Consider the following 17,662-nt stretch of genomic DNA (forward strand, 5'->3'; position numbering starts at 1 on the left):
GTTTGTCTAACCTGTTCTTAAAACCTCCAATTCCACAATCTCCCTTGGAAGCATATTCCAGAGTTTAACTATGCTTATAGTTGGACAGCTTTTCCAAATATCTAACCTAAATCTCCCTTGCTGCAGATTAAGCCCATTAATTCTTTTCCGACCTTCAGTGGACATGGAGAATAATTGATCTTGGTCCTCTTTATAACAGCCCTTAGCATATCTGAAGACTTATCAGGTCCCCTCTCAGTCTTCTTTTCTCAAGACTAAATATGCCCAGGTTTTTTTTTTAACGTTTCCTCATAGGTCAGGTTTTCTAAACCTTTGATCATTTTTGTTGCTCTCCTCTGGACTCTCCCCAATTTGTCTACATCTTTCTTAAAGTGTGGTGCCCAGAACTGGACACAGTATTCCAGTTTAGACCTCACCAGTGCCTAGTACAGAAGGACAATCACCTCCCATGTCTTACACGCAACACCCCTGTTAATATACCCCATAATGATATTGGCCTTTTTTGCAACTGCATCACACTGTTGACTCATATTCAATTTTTGATCCACTATAACTTCCAGATCCTTCTCAGCAGTACTGCCATCTAGCAAATTATTCCCCATCTTGGAGTTGTGCATTTGATTTTTTCCTTCCTTAGTGAAGTACTTTGTACTTGTCTTTATTGAATTTCATCTTGTTGATTTCAGACCAAGTCTCTAATTTGTCAACGTTATTTTGAATTCTAATCCTGTCCTCCAAAGTCTGTGCTCCTAACAATGATGTCATCTGTAAACTTTGTAAGCATACTCTCCACTCCATTATACAAGTCATTAATGAAAATATTGCTTAGTACCAGATCAAGGACTAACCCCTGAGCAAACCCCACTAAATACATACTCCCAGTTTGACAGCGAACCATTGATAACTACTCTTTTAGTATGGTCTTTCAACGAGTTGTGCACCCACCTTATGGTAATTTCATCTAAGCCACATTTCTCCAGTTTGCTTATGAGAATATTATGTAGAACTGTGTCAAAAGCCTTACTAAAAACCAAGATATATCACATCTATGGCACCCCCCCCCCATCCACTAGGCAAGTAACTCTGTCAAAGAAGGAAATTAAGTTGTTTTGACATTTGTTCTTGACAAATCCACGCTGGCTATTCCTTACAGCCCTATCATACTCCAGGTGCCTACAAACTGATTGTTTAATAATCTGTTCCAATATCCTCCCAGGTATCAAAGTTAGACTGATTGGTCTATAATTCCCAGGGTCCTCTTTGTTTTCCTTTTTAAAGATAGGTACTATGCTTGCCCTTCTCCAGTTCTCTGGGATAGCAACCATCCTCCATTAGTTCTTGAAGATAATCGCTAATGGTTCTGAGATTGCTTAAGCTAGTTCCTTAAGTCTCACAGGATGAATTTCATCAGGCCCCGCCAACTTGATTACATATAATTTATCTAAGTATTCTTTAATCTGTTCTTTCCCTATTTTGGCTTGCATTCCTTCCTTCTTGTTGTTAATATTAATTATATTGAGTATCTGGGCACCAGTAACTTTTCTAGTGAAGACTGAAGCAGAATAGGCATTTTTGATGTCATCACTTATTAGCTCTCCTTCCCCACAAGGTAAAGGACCTACACTTTTCTTCATCTTTCTCTTGCTCCTAAAGTATTTATAGAACTTCTTCTTGTTGTCTTATAAATCCCTTGTAAGGTACAACTCATTTTGTGGTTTAACCTTTCTGATTCCACTTCCATATGCTCATGCTATTCTTTTGCAGTCCTTCTTAGCAATCTGTGTTTCCACTTTCTGTAGGATTCCTTTTTGGTTTAAGTCCTATTTTGATCTTAGGTACAGGAGAGGAAATTTGGCCCCAGTGATGTCAATGCCAAAACTCCCACTGACTTTAACAGAACCAAGATTTCACCCACAGTCATTAATCACAGCTTATTTGGTAAAATCAGATGTTGTGCACACATGTCTACATTTACTGACATATTTTATAAAGACAACCTTTCTAGCAAATTCTATATATTCTTCCTGTAACCCCGAGAAACAATTACATTTCTTGTCATTTTATCTGCTTTGTACTACTTTATCCTCTCCTTCTGTTGTTCACAAATAATACCCATTGTTGTTAAGGGGAGTTAAACTTGCACAGTTAAGTTTATTGAATGGACTTTCTTTTATTTTATAGCAAGCCCAAGTAAGAGTGTATTGATACTGGAAAAGGATGTGGTAATGTATCTCAAGGAATTACTGTGAATACATTTTTAGCTCTAGTCTCAAATTTAATAGTATCCAAATACAAAATCTTTCTCTCCTAGCAATAAATTTTGAAGAGCGAGCTCATACCATACAATTATTACATACTGAATTTGGTAGTTATAGGCTCTGGCTTAAAATAAGTTGTTAGTCTTGCTTGGTTAAAAAAGCATCCCAAACTTGTATCAAAATAGGCATGTAAAATCCTCTCAGTGTATTGCCCTTGAGATCCATTTTAACAGCTGTACTTGCAAGCCATTAAAAAATAAAAGGAAACTACCCTGTGGACTACCTGAAAATAAAATACTTTTTATTCTATACTTATGAATACAGATTTCCTTTTATATAAAAATACAGAAACCTATGTTTTTGATATACAGAATTTCACATCTTTCAGCATCACATCTTTGATACAGAAAGCAGAACTTATAATTTCCTAAACCATGGCAAAACTGCAGCAGAATCACTGTAAAGACAATAAGCTGCCTAAATGTTATGTGAGGAAATGACTGTTAAAATGGGGATATTAAAAGGAAACACTGTGAAAACTTAAACCATACAATGTCTTTTTTCACTAGTAAGAGCAAATTACAAATTGTTACTCAATAGGATTTATTCAACTTTCCTAAGATACAAATACCACAGATATTCATTGCACTGATTTGAAGGGCTACAAAATTCTTTCTTTACGAGTATGATGTGACATAGTTGAGCAAAGGAGTTGCCAAAAAGTGATAGGTTCTTGACCCTTCTTGCCTGCAAATGCAAGGATGGGGCAAGTAAGATGTGTGCACAGTGCCTTACTGCTGCTCCAAAACAAAGAATTGTACACTCCCACCTACTGCCCACTGTTAACAACATGTGTATGTGTGGGAGGAGGTTAAGGGCCTAACTATACAACCATGCTAGCTGACCATATTCCTTTAGGGCCACAGAGAACCAACAGACATGATAGCTAGTTTCCAAGATCATGTCTGAACCCTGTTTTAATTGGACAGAGGTGTGTTGGCAGGAGGAAGAAAAGTTGAAAGAAACATTCTGACTCCACTTTCTTTCACGTACACCTACACACGAAGCCAGAATTATTTTGCTCTTTATATGCATCACTGTGGTATACTGTAAAGTTGAAGAGTGGCCGGTAACATAGGCATATCTAAATCTGCATAGCAGCTACTTCATCAGTAAATTTAGGAAGACAGAAGCAAGGGAATGTATTATTAATCAGAGAGATAGGGAATCCAAGGGAACAGTTTACTAACATACTTAGAAATACTGAACCATGTACTGGCAAAGAGCTCAGTACAAAATATTCACTAAAATCCCATGTCCTTGCAGGATATAGTCTATGATGCTCCCACAAAACTCAGAATAGTAACTGATGTTTTAGAAACAGCTAAAATCAGGTGGAATGTCTTAAGTTAGCATAAACCAATTTACATTATATCAATTATTGAGCAGAATTGTAATGTCTCCTAGTAGTATCTTTCTAAAATGCACTTGTGGAAGCTAATAGAATAAGATATTAATGTTGGACTGACAACTCTCACAATCTTCTACATTTATACACTGGAATAACGCATGACATTTATATCTATTGTTTGTCTTATGACAATAAGAAATACTGGTTGTTCCTTTTTGTTTAGCACGACCCCTTCCTTCACTCATCAGTCTGCCTGGAGATATAACCTGCATGAGAACCAAACTGAGAAATGTAAGAATATTTCTTGGTATTCTGAATTTTTTTTTAAATTTTGCCAATGAGGAAGTAAAACTAACAATAATTTGGCATATACTATATGCTGACAGGACTAGCTTTGAGAAAAACTGACAATTTTTCGTTTCTTTTTTAAATGAGCAGTTCTGAAAATATTTCACCAAGTAAAGGATTTTTTTTATTCTCCAATCAGTTTGCAAAGTCATAAAACCCTTCTAATGACCTACCTGTACAGCGACACCCATGATAAACTGCCTAATGATAATGGTAAGGCAAAAGGATGGTTAGCAACTCTCTAATATATACTGTCCAATTACCTATTTTAAATCAAACTATGAAGTCTAAGCTTAGCTAATAAATGTAACTTTGTTCCTATTAGTGTAACCCATCATTCCCCTCCCCCATTCTCTCCCTTCCCCCTTCCATTGTTTTTTTATAGCTACCTGTTAAATTCTAAATAGGGACAAGAGGTAAGTCGTTTGAGAGGGGAAAGGATTGTCTTATAGTTTGTTTATACAGTGCTCAGCACAATGGGCCCCCATCTTGATTGGCATCTCTGGGCACAAATACAGTACAAATAACTTATTATTTCTGGTCTGATCAAAATAAAACTATTGAACACAGAGTATTTTTTATTATACAGGAGTGTATATTGCACATGCAGTTTTTTCGTTACTGTTTCAAACTCTGCGAGTTATTTATTTTCAGTTCCAGAAATGTTCATTGTTAAGAACATACACAGAGGATTCATCAGTGTAAAAACATTGGGAAAGTTGTGGCATTTCCTACAATTAGTTAGTGATCTCTGATGTGTTACAGGTTCCTCAATCCCATTTCAATCATGTTTAGGCCTCGGCATGGGAAAGAAATTGCATTTGTTAAATTGGTTGATTATCTCCTGACGATGGATTAGCTAAAGTGCCCGTGCTGATTTTTTGCATCTGTCTTAGCAGTTTCTGATATTTCTGACCACACATTTTTGTTGGCATCTGCAAATGTCAATGAAATTGCTTCAGTGGCTCCGTTCCTTTTTCTATAGAAGGTTTCAGAGGGTAGTCTGGAGCAATCCATCTTCTGCTCTCAACTGGGCGTGTGCTGTCTCCTATTTCATTACTTTATCCTGTTTAAAGCTGGGATGGAGTGGGCCAATGAGGGGATATCCACTGTGGTGTAAGCTGAAGACACTCAGCCTTATAGTTCCACCATACCTGGCCCAACTAGAAAAAGGGATTGATTCTCCACACCAATTACATGCCAGTGTAAGAGAACGGAGAATCTGATGCACAGCATCTACATAAAATCCTTTGAATTTCTAAACTTTGTATATGACAATTTCCTCGTTCAAAAAGTGTTGCAGCAAAAGGGAAATTCTATATTAGGCTTTGCCCTAACACATAAAGAGGAACTGATCACAGAACTAAAAAAGTTAATAGTAGCTTAGGTACAAGTGATCGTGACATGATCAGATTTATAAAGTGCAAACAGAATAAAGTCCAGACCAGTAATCTATATATTTGGTGCTTTAATAGGGTCAATTTCACAAAGCTGAAAATAATGATGAACTGTGCCAGCTAGGAAGAATTTAATCATAAAAATTTGAATGATAATTAGGAATCATTTAAGGCCACTTTATTAGATGCCCAAAAGCCACAATCCCACAACTGAGAAAGAAAGTCATGATGGTTAAAAAAACCCAACCTGGTTTAGAAGAAGAAGAGGAGGCAGTTGTAAAAAAAAAAATTAAAAATATACAAATAGAAGAAAGGAGAAGTTGATAGTACGAAATATAAATCAGTATTTAGGAATTGTAAAAAACTGATAAGGGAAGCCAAAGGACACAAGGAGAAATCTATGGCCAGCAAAATTAGGGGCAATAAGAAGTTTCTTAAATATATTAGGAACAAAAAGAATTTTGACAATGGTATTAGACTATTACTAGATGGAAATGGTAGAATTATCATTAATAGTGCAGAAAAGAGCGAGGCGTTCAATAAATATTTCTGTTCTATATTTGGAGAAAAACAGATGATGAAGATAACAGACTTGTCATTCCTTTGGTATCTTTGGAGGATGTTAAATAAAAGCTAGTACAGTCAGATATTTTTAAATCAGCAGGTCCAGATAACTTGTATCCAAGAATTTTAAAAGAGCTAGCTGAGGAACTCACTGGACCATTAATATTGATTAAGTCTTGGAACAGTGGGGAAGTTCCAGAAGACTGGAAGAAAGCTGAAGTTGTGCCAATTTTTAAAAAGGGTAAATTGAATGACCCAGGTAATTACAGACCTGTCAGTCTGATACTGATCCCAGGCAACATAATGGAGTGGCAAATACAGGACTCGATTAATAATGCACTAAAGGAGGGTAGTATAATTACTGCAAATTAGCATGGGTTTATTGAAAATAGATCCTGTCATATTAACTTCATATCTTTTTTAATGAGACTACAGATTTGACTGACAACGGTAATAGTATTGACTTAATATACTTTGACGTGATACTACATGACATTTTGATTAAAAAACTAGACTGTAACAAAGTTAACATTAAAGGGATTGAAAACTGGCTAACTGATAGATTTCAAAATGTAAGTGTAATCAGGAAATCATCATCAACTAGATGGGTTTCCACTGGGGTCTTGCAGGAATCAATTTTTGGCATTATGATATTTAACTATTTTATCGATGTTCTAGAAACAAACAGTTATCACTGATGAAGTTTGCAGATGACACAAAAAGTAGGGCAGTGGTAAATAATGAAAAGCACAGGTCACTGATTCAGAATGATCCGGATCACTTTGTAAACTTGGTGTTTTAATGTGGTTATATGTAAATGTATACATTTAGGAACAAAAATGTAGGCCATAGTTATAGAATAGGGGCATGTAACCTGGGAAGCAGTGACCCTGAAAGAGATTTGTGGGAGGTGGATAATCAGGTGAACATATGCTGCCAGTGTGACGCTGTGGTCAAAAGAGCTAATGCGATCCTTGGATGTATAAACAAAGGAATCTCAAATAGGAGTGGAGAGGTTATTTCACCTCTGTATATAAGTGGTTTTCAAACTTTTTTTCTGGGGACCCAGTTGAAGAAAACTGTTGATGACCGCAAGCCAACGGAGCTCAGGATGAGAGGTTTGGGGTGTGGGAGGGGCTCAGGGCTAGGGCATAGTGTTGGGGTGCCAGGTGAGGACTGCGGGGTGGGAGTGGGAATGAAGGTTTCAGGGTGTGGGAGGGGGCTCTGGACTGGGGCAGGGGATTGGGTGTGGGTCAGGGCTCCGGGCTGGGGGTGCAGGCTCCGGGCTGGGGCCTGGGATGAGGAGCTGGGGTACAGGAGGGGCTCAGCGCTGGGGCAGAAGGTTGGGGTGCAGAAGGGGCTCAGGGCTCTGGGCTGGGGGTGCAGGAAGGGGTTCTGGGTTTAAGGGGCTCAGGGCTGGGGCAGGGGATTGGGGCGCAGACCTACCTCTGGCGGCTCCCGGTCAGCAACACAGCCAGGGTGCAGAGGCAGGCTTCCCACCTGTCCTGGCATCGTGGATTGTGCTGCGCCCCGGAAGCGGCCAGCAGCAGGTCCGGCTCCTAGGCAGAGGCGCGCAAGTGGCTCTGCATGACTCTCACCCACAGGCACTGCCTCCCCTCCCCCCCGCTCCCATTGGCCAGGAACTGGCCAATGGGAGTGCAGAGCCAATGTCCGGGGCAGGGGCAGCACGCGGAGCCCCGTGGCCCCCCCTGCCTAGAAGCCAGAACTGCTGCTGGCTGCTTCCGAGGCGCAGCACGGTGTCGGACAGGTAGGCACTAGCCTTCCTTACCTGGGTAGAACTGCTGATGGGACTTTTAACGTCCTGGTAGGTGGTGCTGACCAGAGCCGCTAGGGTCTCTGGGTGCTGAGCAAGGCGACCCAGTGCCTTACGTGCCGCGACCCGAACTTTAAAGAACACTGGACTAGATGATCACAACTGTCCCTTCTGGCCTTAGAATCTATAAAACTTTGAATCTAAGACTGGTTCAAAGACAATTGAGAGATGGATTAAGATAATTCAGACAAGATTGAGCTAATGTTAGTAAAATGGAGTAATCATCCCAAAGTACAGGTGATCCAACTAGTCCAGCATTTGTCCCACAGGCTCACAGTTTGGAGGCCTTACCAGACCCAAGTAGTTAAAGTAGTAATTATGATCAAGAATATTCTTCTAATCTACAGTTGGTGAAACTACTATGATCTGATTGCTTTCCCTGGATGTTGACCTTGCTACACTTTATACATACTTTTGTTATCAACACCAGACTGCTGCAATTGGCTTTACACAGGGCTGAACCTTGGAATCATTTAGAAGCTGAAGTTAGTACCAATTTCTGCACCTCGCTTATTAAGGAAACATTAGACAGTACACTGGCAACAAGTGCAGATCACAAAGTACCAGTTAGTATCAGGGCATTATTCTAAGTGTTTACCTAGAAAGCTTAAACTGTTTGGGATCTGGCTACCTATGAGGTTACCCTTCTCATGCAATACTGCTGCAGTTGTGATCAGCAGAGGCACTTGAGCTGGATCCTCTTACACACCCATTTTAAGTGGGACACAGCTGCTGGTACGGCACTTTTCTTGAAATGTTTTCAACTGTGGAACTTGTTATTGCCTTGGTTCACCAAAGCCCATTGTTTGTAGTTTACATTTTATTATCATAGAGAAACCTAGAATCATGTACTGACAGGAAGTTAAACAATGATAGGCCTTCTGTATAGCTAGCTTCCATTATGTGTGAATGGGACATCTTATTGCCACGAATACTTAGAAAGCAAACTGAATAATTCAAAATATATTTCATTCTATGATTTTAAAAGTAATGTTCTTCAATTCAAGTGATTATTAAACCATAAATAATTCTAAATCTCTTGGCAAGCTAAGGGTATTCCTTCATAGGTCTGTGGTAGCTCCTCTGTTGGGCTAAGACAGTTATTTGTACAGAGTCCAAAAGTTTCAGTTCTCAAACCTCTTTTCTATCTTCTCCTTACTTGTATTCGTAATTATCAATCTTGGTGATACTCATCAGTCTCCCTCACACATACAATAACTTCTTCCTGTTCCACCTCTTTTGTCTTAACAAATAAACTTGTGGATATTTGTTTCACCTCCTGTCAGCTACAGATGGTGAAGACAGAAGTACTTCTTTTGGGCATGATGAGTATCCTTAAACATAGCACTTTCTTTCTTCAACATTCCTCCTTCACTCAGATTGTAACTTGTCTCTACCATCTACTCTAGGCCATTTTTACCACCATTGTCAACGTGACCTTGAACTCTGCTCCTCCTTCCATACCTTGTACATCAGAAAATCTGTCTACAGTCACCTAAGTAACAATGGCTGTGCACATAACTGCCTCACCTTAGATCTCTGCATTTGCATTCATCTTTTTTCATCTTCATTTTTGAAAATCCATAGACTATGGCCTCCTAAAGCTATAGGATTTAGAACTCTAGCATGTGCAAAATTTTGTCACCTGCCTCCCCACATGCTAAAAAAAATGTGAAGATCTCACCACCTCCTGAAACATCTCCAGCCTATTCGGTTCAGAACACAGTTCAATCCAAAAGAACTTTTCCTTGTTTTTAAGCCTCCAAATGAACTTAAAGAGTCACTAAGGCAGACTGGTTCCTCTCTCCACTTCCTCCACTCATTGAGCACCATTGTGCTCTCTGTCTTTTCACACGTCACCACATTAGCTCTAATATTTACCTGTTCTGCTGTTTCTTCCTACCACTGAAGTCCACCTTTTCCCTCATCTCCCATACTCAACAAATTTTTATCTCTTCAGATCTTAACTTAATATATATAATCTTTTTCCAATGCTTATGATGATATTCTTTCATTTATAAAATATCTTTTCATAAATGTTATGTAATTTCTATCTTATGCCAAAATCACATTTTGCAATTCTTGAAAGTTTAGGGATACAGATTTATACAAGATGTTATGCCAATAAAGTTGTATTACACCACAATACACAATCAGTAACTGAATTTTAAAACCTACCTGTGTTTTTTACCCTGCTTTACCTGGCTGGCTTGATGCAATTGCTCAGGCATAGTTAAGTAAGTTGTAGATTCCACTAAAATGACTCTGAAAAAAAGCAAACATGCATTCTTACTGTACATATTATTTACAAAATGGAAGTTTATTACTTTATCTAAAAATCTGAAACAAAGTCCTGGTAAAGAAAATTATTACAGTCCCCACATTGGAAAACTTAAAACGTACACTAAAATGTGCAAAAATATAAGGGATAAGAAGTTTAGTTTTTTTCAAAATTATGACTCAAGTTTCAAATTCACAAAAATTCCAAGACACTTCTCAAAACATAAGCCACAATTAACTTCTTTGTAATTTAATAATAGGAAAACAATGGTTACTAACCTTTCTGTAACTGTTATTCTTGAAGAGGTGTTGTGCATTTCCATTCCACTGTAGGTGCGTGCACTGGACACACACACACTCACCTAGAGTGGAATGGACAAGTGCAGTCACTCAGACAAGAACCTACTTGGAGCCACCTATTCAAGGAGCAAGTATATTATGAAAAACCAAAACTATTACTTTAGCTAGATCATAGGTCAATTTGGAGTCCTTACTGCAAATCGAAGAAGAAATACTTTTCAAATGACATATGGCATAACCTTCAACACATCCTTAGCCATAGTAAAGAACATAAAAATCTGAACATTCAACAACGTCCCACAGCTTAATAGAACTCGGGTATTAACATTAAAATAGGAACTATTTTTTCCAAAAAATGTACATATCCAGAGACTAATTCCATACTGAACGAAATGAAACATCCAACTGTCTCTGCTCATCCATGTAACTTTCCAGTAACTATGAGTAAGGCGGTAAGTTGGTCACGGATTCCATGACTTTCTGTGATTTCTGCAGCGGCTGGTGCTGGCTCAGGGGCTGTCCAAACCGGGCAGCCCCTGGGCCAGCAGCAGCAGTTTGGTGTGTGGGAGGGGGTTCATGCCTAGAGGCAGGAGGGCTCTTACCTCGGGGTGTGGGGGCTCCCACTGGCATAGTCCTACAGATCCTAGGCTGCGGAAGGGCCTAAGTAGGTTCTTGTTTGAGTGACTGCACATGTCCCACTGGCTGTGGTCCACCCCCAGTCTCTCCAGTACCTTAAGTAAACCCTTTCCCAGAGATCCAACCTTGTGGGTACTCTTTACTTTAGCGAGACAAGAATCATGCAGACCTAGACAAAACTAAAAATACCTATTCGCATTTCCCTGCTTCAATTTCCTCACTACTCAGATGTTATTTGGGCTTTCTGGGGTGTTCAGGATCCCCCTTACTGAACACGACTTCTCTGAATCATGAATCTGTCTCTTTCCTCTGCAGCCAGTTTCCTATCTGCTCTCCCTATAAAGTGGCCAGCAAAAGAACCTCTCTTTTACAACTTCCTCTTTGGTGAGGTGACCCTCTGATCAGTTTAGTTAAGAGACTGAAGTCCCTTACCAGGTAATCGGTTGCTTAGTTACTTTTTCCGTGGAGTTCAAATTGAAAAATTGGTATGCCCTGGGTAGAGAAGCTCTTTGTTCAAAGGTGCACCATTTGAATGGATGATTATCAAAGTTTAATGACCCTCTATTGTTAGCCCTGTGCCAGGTACAAGAATTTCTCTTGTCACTTCCAGTGGGTTTTAGCTCTCAATATGGAGGCAACAGACAGCAGAGGAGGCAAACAAGCTCCACATTCAAACTAGGATTTGGAATCTGACACAGATACACAGAGCCTCCAATACCAACCAGAATTCCCCTAAGTAGTCACACTGACCATGACACATAATACTCCAAGTGAGTAAGGGTAGCAGAACCTGGACTAAATATATTGATGCAGCTCCAGCTCTCCCTAAGGCTATGTCTACAGAGCCCTGCGGTTCAGTCTAGGGGGATGTGAATTGCAGCACACACTTAACTCCCCCATGTGGGTGTGAACTAAAAGGTACATAGTTTACATTTATGTAGTTCTCTTTAAACAGAAATTCACACCATCACAGTCCAAACTGTGGGGCGATGTAGATAAGTCCTCAGCATAGGCACTTATATAACTTGAGCCAATTTAAACAATACTCCACGTTGTGGTCTCAAATCATCATTTCACTGGCCTTCGGGAGTTTTGTCCTGATCAAACTTTCACTGTTTGTCTTTGATAGCTAATATGACCCCTATCCATGCAAAGCATGTTTGACAATGTTTTAAACTTGGATGTGTAAAATTAGAGAAGGAGTTAGGTACCTAAGTAAAAGAGGCCTGATGTGTTCATGGCTCTCAGTGAAGCCAAAGACAGTGGTGAACGATCAGCCCCTCTGAAAATCAGGCCATGTTTATCTCCATGCCTAAGAAGGATTTAGGCACCTAATTTTAGGCACCCTACCTTTGGGTGAGGTGCTTAAACTGTTCTTGCTTGTTTAAGAAGCTAATGCACCCTGCATTTGCTAATGATGCAAAGTTCAAATGCCCTTGTTGGAAAAACAACGAGGAGTCCTTGTGGCACCTTAGAGACTAAGATTTATTTGGGCATAAGCTTTCATGGGCTAAAACCCACTTCATCAGATGCATGGAGTGGAAAATACAGTAGGGGGTATAAATAAAAAGCATATGAAAAGATGGGCGTTGCCTTACCAAGTGGGGGGTCAGTGCTAATGAGCCAATTCAATTAAGGTAGAAGTGGACTATTCTCAACAGTTCACAAGAAGGGGTGGAAATCACTTTTGTAGTGCTAATGAGGCCAATGTAAACAAAGTGGCCCATTTCAAACAGTTGACAAGAAGGTGTGAGTATCAGCAGGGGAATATTAGTTTTTGTAGTGACCCATCCTCTCCCAGTCTTTATTCAGGCCTAATTTGATGGTATCCAGTTTGCAAATTAATTCCAGTTCTGCAATTTCTCATTGGAGTCTATGTTTGAAGTTTTTTTGTTGGAGAATTGCGACTTTTAAGTCTGTTATTGAGTGTCTAGGGAGATTGAAGTGTTCTCCTACTGGTTTTTGAATGTTATAATTCTTGATGTCAGATTTGTGCCCATTTATTCTTTTGCGTAGAGATTGCCCAGTTTGGCCAAAGTACATGGCAGAGGGGCACTGCTGGCACATGATGGCATATATCACATTGGTAGATGTGCAGGTGAACGAGCCCCCTGATGGTGTGGCTGATGTGGTTAGGCCCTATGATAGTGTCCCTTGAATAGATATGCGGACAGAGTTGGCACCGGGGTTTGTTGCAAGGTTTGGCCACAAAACTCCTCATTGTTTTTGCTGATACAGACTAACACGGCTACCACTCTGAAACCTGTTGGAAAAAGACAGTCTGACCAAATCTCTGGGAGTAGGTACGGATATTCTGTCTTCTTGAGGCATCACAGCACACTCTCAAGACAATGTCACGAAAGAAGGAGGATTGACATGACAGTCAACTCAGGTTTCCCCTCACCAAGTATATGGCCATCTCCAGGGTAGAAGAGAGATCTACAGCTCTCCTGGATGGTCAACTCAATTGGGAAGGTACTGGGTACACTGCTATTTGAACTTTAATGCCTCCCTGAGAGAAGGCAGAGAGACAACAGGTTGTCAGGCATTTGCTCACTAAATCATCTATGGACATTGATGATTTGCACTAACTGTTGCCTTTTTTGGGCCAAGTTATTCAATGGGGGTGGGAAAGCAACTAGAATACCAGCTGTTGTCCTCACCTTTCCTTGTTTTCTGTTGCTCAGATTTCTAACATGGGAATGGTACAGAGATTACGCATGGATCTTGCAATCTGATGATCTCCTCCCAGCAATGGATAGAAGTCAGGTGCCTCTGGTGACTTTTTAAAGTAGTGTTTTTAAATGAAGTCATACCCATATATTTGATACCAAGTAGGGATGTTGATTAATCGCAGTTAACTCATGCAATTAACTAAAAAAATTAATCACAATTAAAAAAATTAATTGCAATTAATCGTAGTTTTAGTCACACTGTTAAATAATAGAATATCAATTGAAATTTATTACATATTTTGGATGTTTTCTACATTTTCGAATATATTCATTTCAATTACAACACAGAATACAAAGTGTACAGTGCTCACTTTATATTATTTTTATTACAAATATTTGCACTGTAAAAATGATAAAAGAAATAATTTTCAGAGTAGCAGCTATGTTAGTCTGTATTCGCAAAAAGAAAAGGAGTACTTGTGGCACCTTAGAGACTAACCAATTTATTTGAGCATAAGCTTCCGTGAGCTACAGCTCACTTCATTGGATGCATAAAATAGTATTGAAAATAGGTATGCAAGTACTGTAGTGCAATTTCTTTATCATGACAGTTGAACTTACAAATGTAGAATTAGGTACAAAAAAACCTGCATTCAAAAATAAAACAAAGTAAAACTTTAGAGCCTACAAGTCTAATCAGTCCTACTTCTTGTTCCGCCAATCACTCAGACAAACAAGCTTGTTTATATTTGCAGAAGATAATGTTGCCCACTTCTTGTTTACAACGTCACCTGAAAGTGAGAACAGGTGTACACATGGTACTGTTGTAGCCGGTGTCGCAAGATATTTACATGCCAGATGCGCTAAAGATTCATATGCCTCTTCATGCTTCAACCAGCATTCCAGAGGACATGTGTCCATGCTGATGACAGGTTCTGCTCGATAATGATCCAAAGCAGTGCGTACCGACGCATGTTCATTCTCATCATCTGAGTCAGATGCCACCAGCAGAAGGTTGATTTTCTTTTTTTGGTGGTTCAGGTTCTGTCGTTTCCACGTAAGAGTGTTGCTTTTATAAGACTTCTGAAAGCATGCTCCACACCTTGTCCCTCTCAGATTTTGGAAGGCATGTCAGATTTTTAAACTTTTGGTTGGGTGCTGTAATTATCTTTAGAAATCTCACATTGGTACCTTCTTTGCGTTTTGTCAAATCTGCAGTGACAGTGTTCTTAAAACGAACAACATGTGCTGGGTCATCATCTGAGACTGCTAGAATGTGAAATATATGGCAGAATGTGGGTAAAACAGAGCAGGAGACACACAATTCTCCCTCAAGGAGTTCAGTCACAAATTTAATTAACACATTTTTTTAACAAGCATCTTCAGCATGAAAGCATGTCCTCTGGAACGGTGGCTGAAGCACAAAGAGGCATATGAATCTTTAGCGCATCTGGCACGTAAATATCTTGCGACGCCGGCTTCAACAGTGGCACATGAATGCCTGTTCTCTGTTTCAAATGACATTGTAATTAAGAAGTGGGTAGCATTATCTCCCGTAAATGTAAACAAACTTGTTTGTCTTAGAGATTGGCTGAGCGAGAAGCAGGACTGAGTGGACTTGTAGTCTCTAAAGTTTTACATTGTTTTATTTTTGAGTGCAGTTATGTAACCAAAAAGAAGTCTACATCTGTAAGTTTCATTTTCATGATAAAGAGATTGCATGACAGTACTTGCATGCGGTGAATTGAAAAATACTATTTCTTTCGGTTTTTACAGTGCAAATATTTGTAATCAAAAATAAATATAACGTGAGCACTGTACACTTTGTGTTCTGTTTTGTAATTTAAATCAGTATATTTGAAAATGTAGAAAACATCAAAAAATATTTAAATAAATGGTATTCTACTATTCTTTAACTGGGCAATTAAATCGCGATCAATTTTTTAATTGCCCGATTAATCGTGATGAATTTTTTTAAATGCTTGACAGCCCTAGTACAAATCAGATTAAACAATATCCATTTCCACAATATATTCATCTGGTGCATTAAACTTCCGGTTTTCCTGTTGTGATAAATCCCTTTCCCATTTTTGTCAAATGAAAAATAAAAATACCAGAATAAGCTCAGATAGCCAAATGGGGCGATGATTTTAGTGTATCACTCAATTTTTATGCTTTTATACCCTTTTTCTCCCTTATTTGTTTCGTTTTTCTCTGAAATATTGGAGCGTCTCTCTAATTTACTAATTAATTAATTCATGTATGAATCTATGAAAATATAGGAAAATATCTGTGACTTCACCCCGAAAAAACCTTTAGCAGCTTCTCTTCTTTTTTTCCCCAGAAGACTCTTGTCTACTCATTCTGACACTGAGTGGTTTTCCACATTTGTATCCTATCTACTTCCGTTTTGATTTGTGCAACATTAAGAATAATTTAGCTAATCAAAAACAGAAAGCGGGGAGGGAGAGAAAACAGTAAGTCATTGGCCAAGCACTACAATTTTGATAATGCTGTTGTAGAATTTCTATTTTACCATACTTGCTACAGAACAATCAAGTATAAACTGATCTCAACAACCAGTAGACAGAACTCACTCAGCCTGGTCAAACCAAAATGTCTATATTTTTTCTGAACCATACTAAGAAAGCAGTAGCAGAAGGAAGATAATATCTGTACAGTATAAAAATAGAGCGTCCTGATTCTCAGCTGATGTAAACTGGCATAGCTCCAGCTGAGGATCTGTGCTCTTAGCTTTCAATGGTGCTATGCCAATTTACATCATCTGAGGTTCTGGCTCACAGTTTTCACAATTAAAAAGTCAAAACTAACCAGCAGTTACCATTCTATGATATTTAATATATGGAAATATTTCCCCATATTAGAAGATGAAACAGTTACAGTACTTTAGAGAGAAACGTTTTGAAACTGTTAAGAGCATTTACTTTTTAAAAATTAAATACAAATATTCAATAAGAGTTTAAGTACAGAAAGTATTTGTTTTTTTAAAAAAAAGGAAAAAGAAACAATGCTACATCTAATAAAACAGAGAACTACCAGTGGAGTTATTTAGCAAGAAAATTTTTCTGCTACGTAAATATCAGGTGTTTTCCCTATATTTAACAAAGAGTTGAAATACCTCCGCTTTTCAATAAAAAGAAAAGGAGAACTTATGGCACCTTAGAGACTAACAAATTTATTTGAGCATAAGCTTTCGTGAGCTACAGCTCACTTCATTGGATGCATGTAGTGGAAAGTACAGTGGGGAGATTTTATATACACAGACAACATGAAACAATGGGTGTTACCATATACACTATAATGAGAGTGACCAGGTAAGGTGAGCTATTACCCGCAGGAGAGAAAAAAAACCTTTCGTAGTGATAATCAAGGTGGGCCATTTCCAGCAGTTGACAAGAACATGTGAGGAACAGCATGGGGGGAAACAAACATGGGGAAATAGTTTTACTTTGTGTAATGACATATCCATTCCCAGTCTTTATTCAAGACTACTGTAATGGTGTCCAGTTTGCAAATTAATTCCAATTCAGCAGTCTCTCATTGGAGTCTGTTTTTGAAGTTTTGAAGTGACCAGAGAGATTGAAATGTTCTCCGACTGGTTCTGAATGTTATAATTCTTGACGTCTGATTTGTGTCCATTTATTCTTTTACGTAGAGTCCTTGCTTACAGACAGCCCCCCAACCTGAAGCAAATACTCACCAGCAACCACACACCACACAACAGAACCACTAACCCAGGAACTTATCCTTGCAACAAAGCCCGTTGCCAACTGTGTCCACATACCTATTCAGGGGACACCATCATAGGGCCTAATCACATCAGCCACACTATCAGAGGCTCGTTCACCTGCACATCTACCAATGTGATATATGCCATCATGTGCCAGCAATTCCCCTCTGCCATGTACACTGGCCAAACCGGACAGTCTCTACGTAAA

At 39.0% G+C, this 17,662-nt stretch overlaps 1 protein-coding gene across 1 annotated transcript in view; it reads right to left on the reverse strand.

The window, feature by feature from the left end:
* Window positions 1-17,662, reverse strand: part of CFAP47 (cilia and flagella associated protein 47) — a 627,152-nt gene that overhangs the window by 383,395 nt on the left and 226,095 nt on the right. The window contains exon 40 of the mRNA XM_077807214.1: window positions 9,991-10,077. Within this exon, the coding sequence (XP_077663340.1) occupies window positions 9,991-10,077 (87 nt within the window). The remainder of the gene's footprint in view (window positions 1-9,990; window positions 10,078-17,662) is intronic.

Source organism: Eretmochelys imbricata, chromosome 1 (genome assembly GCF_965152235.1).
Source record: "Eretmochelys imbricata isolate rEreImb1 chromosome 1, rEreImb1.hap1, whole genome shotgun sequence".
NCBI classification, from domain to species: domain Eukaryota; kingdom Metazoa; phylum Chordata; order Testudines; family Cheloniidae; genus Eretmochelys; species Eretmochelys imbricata.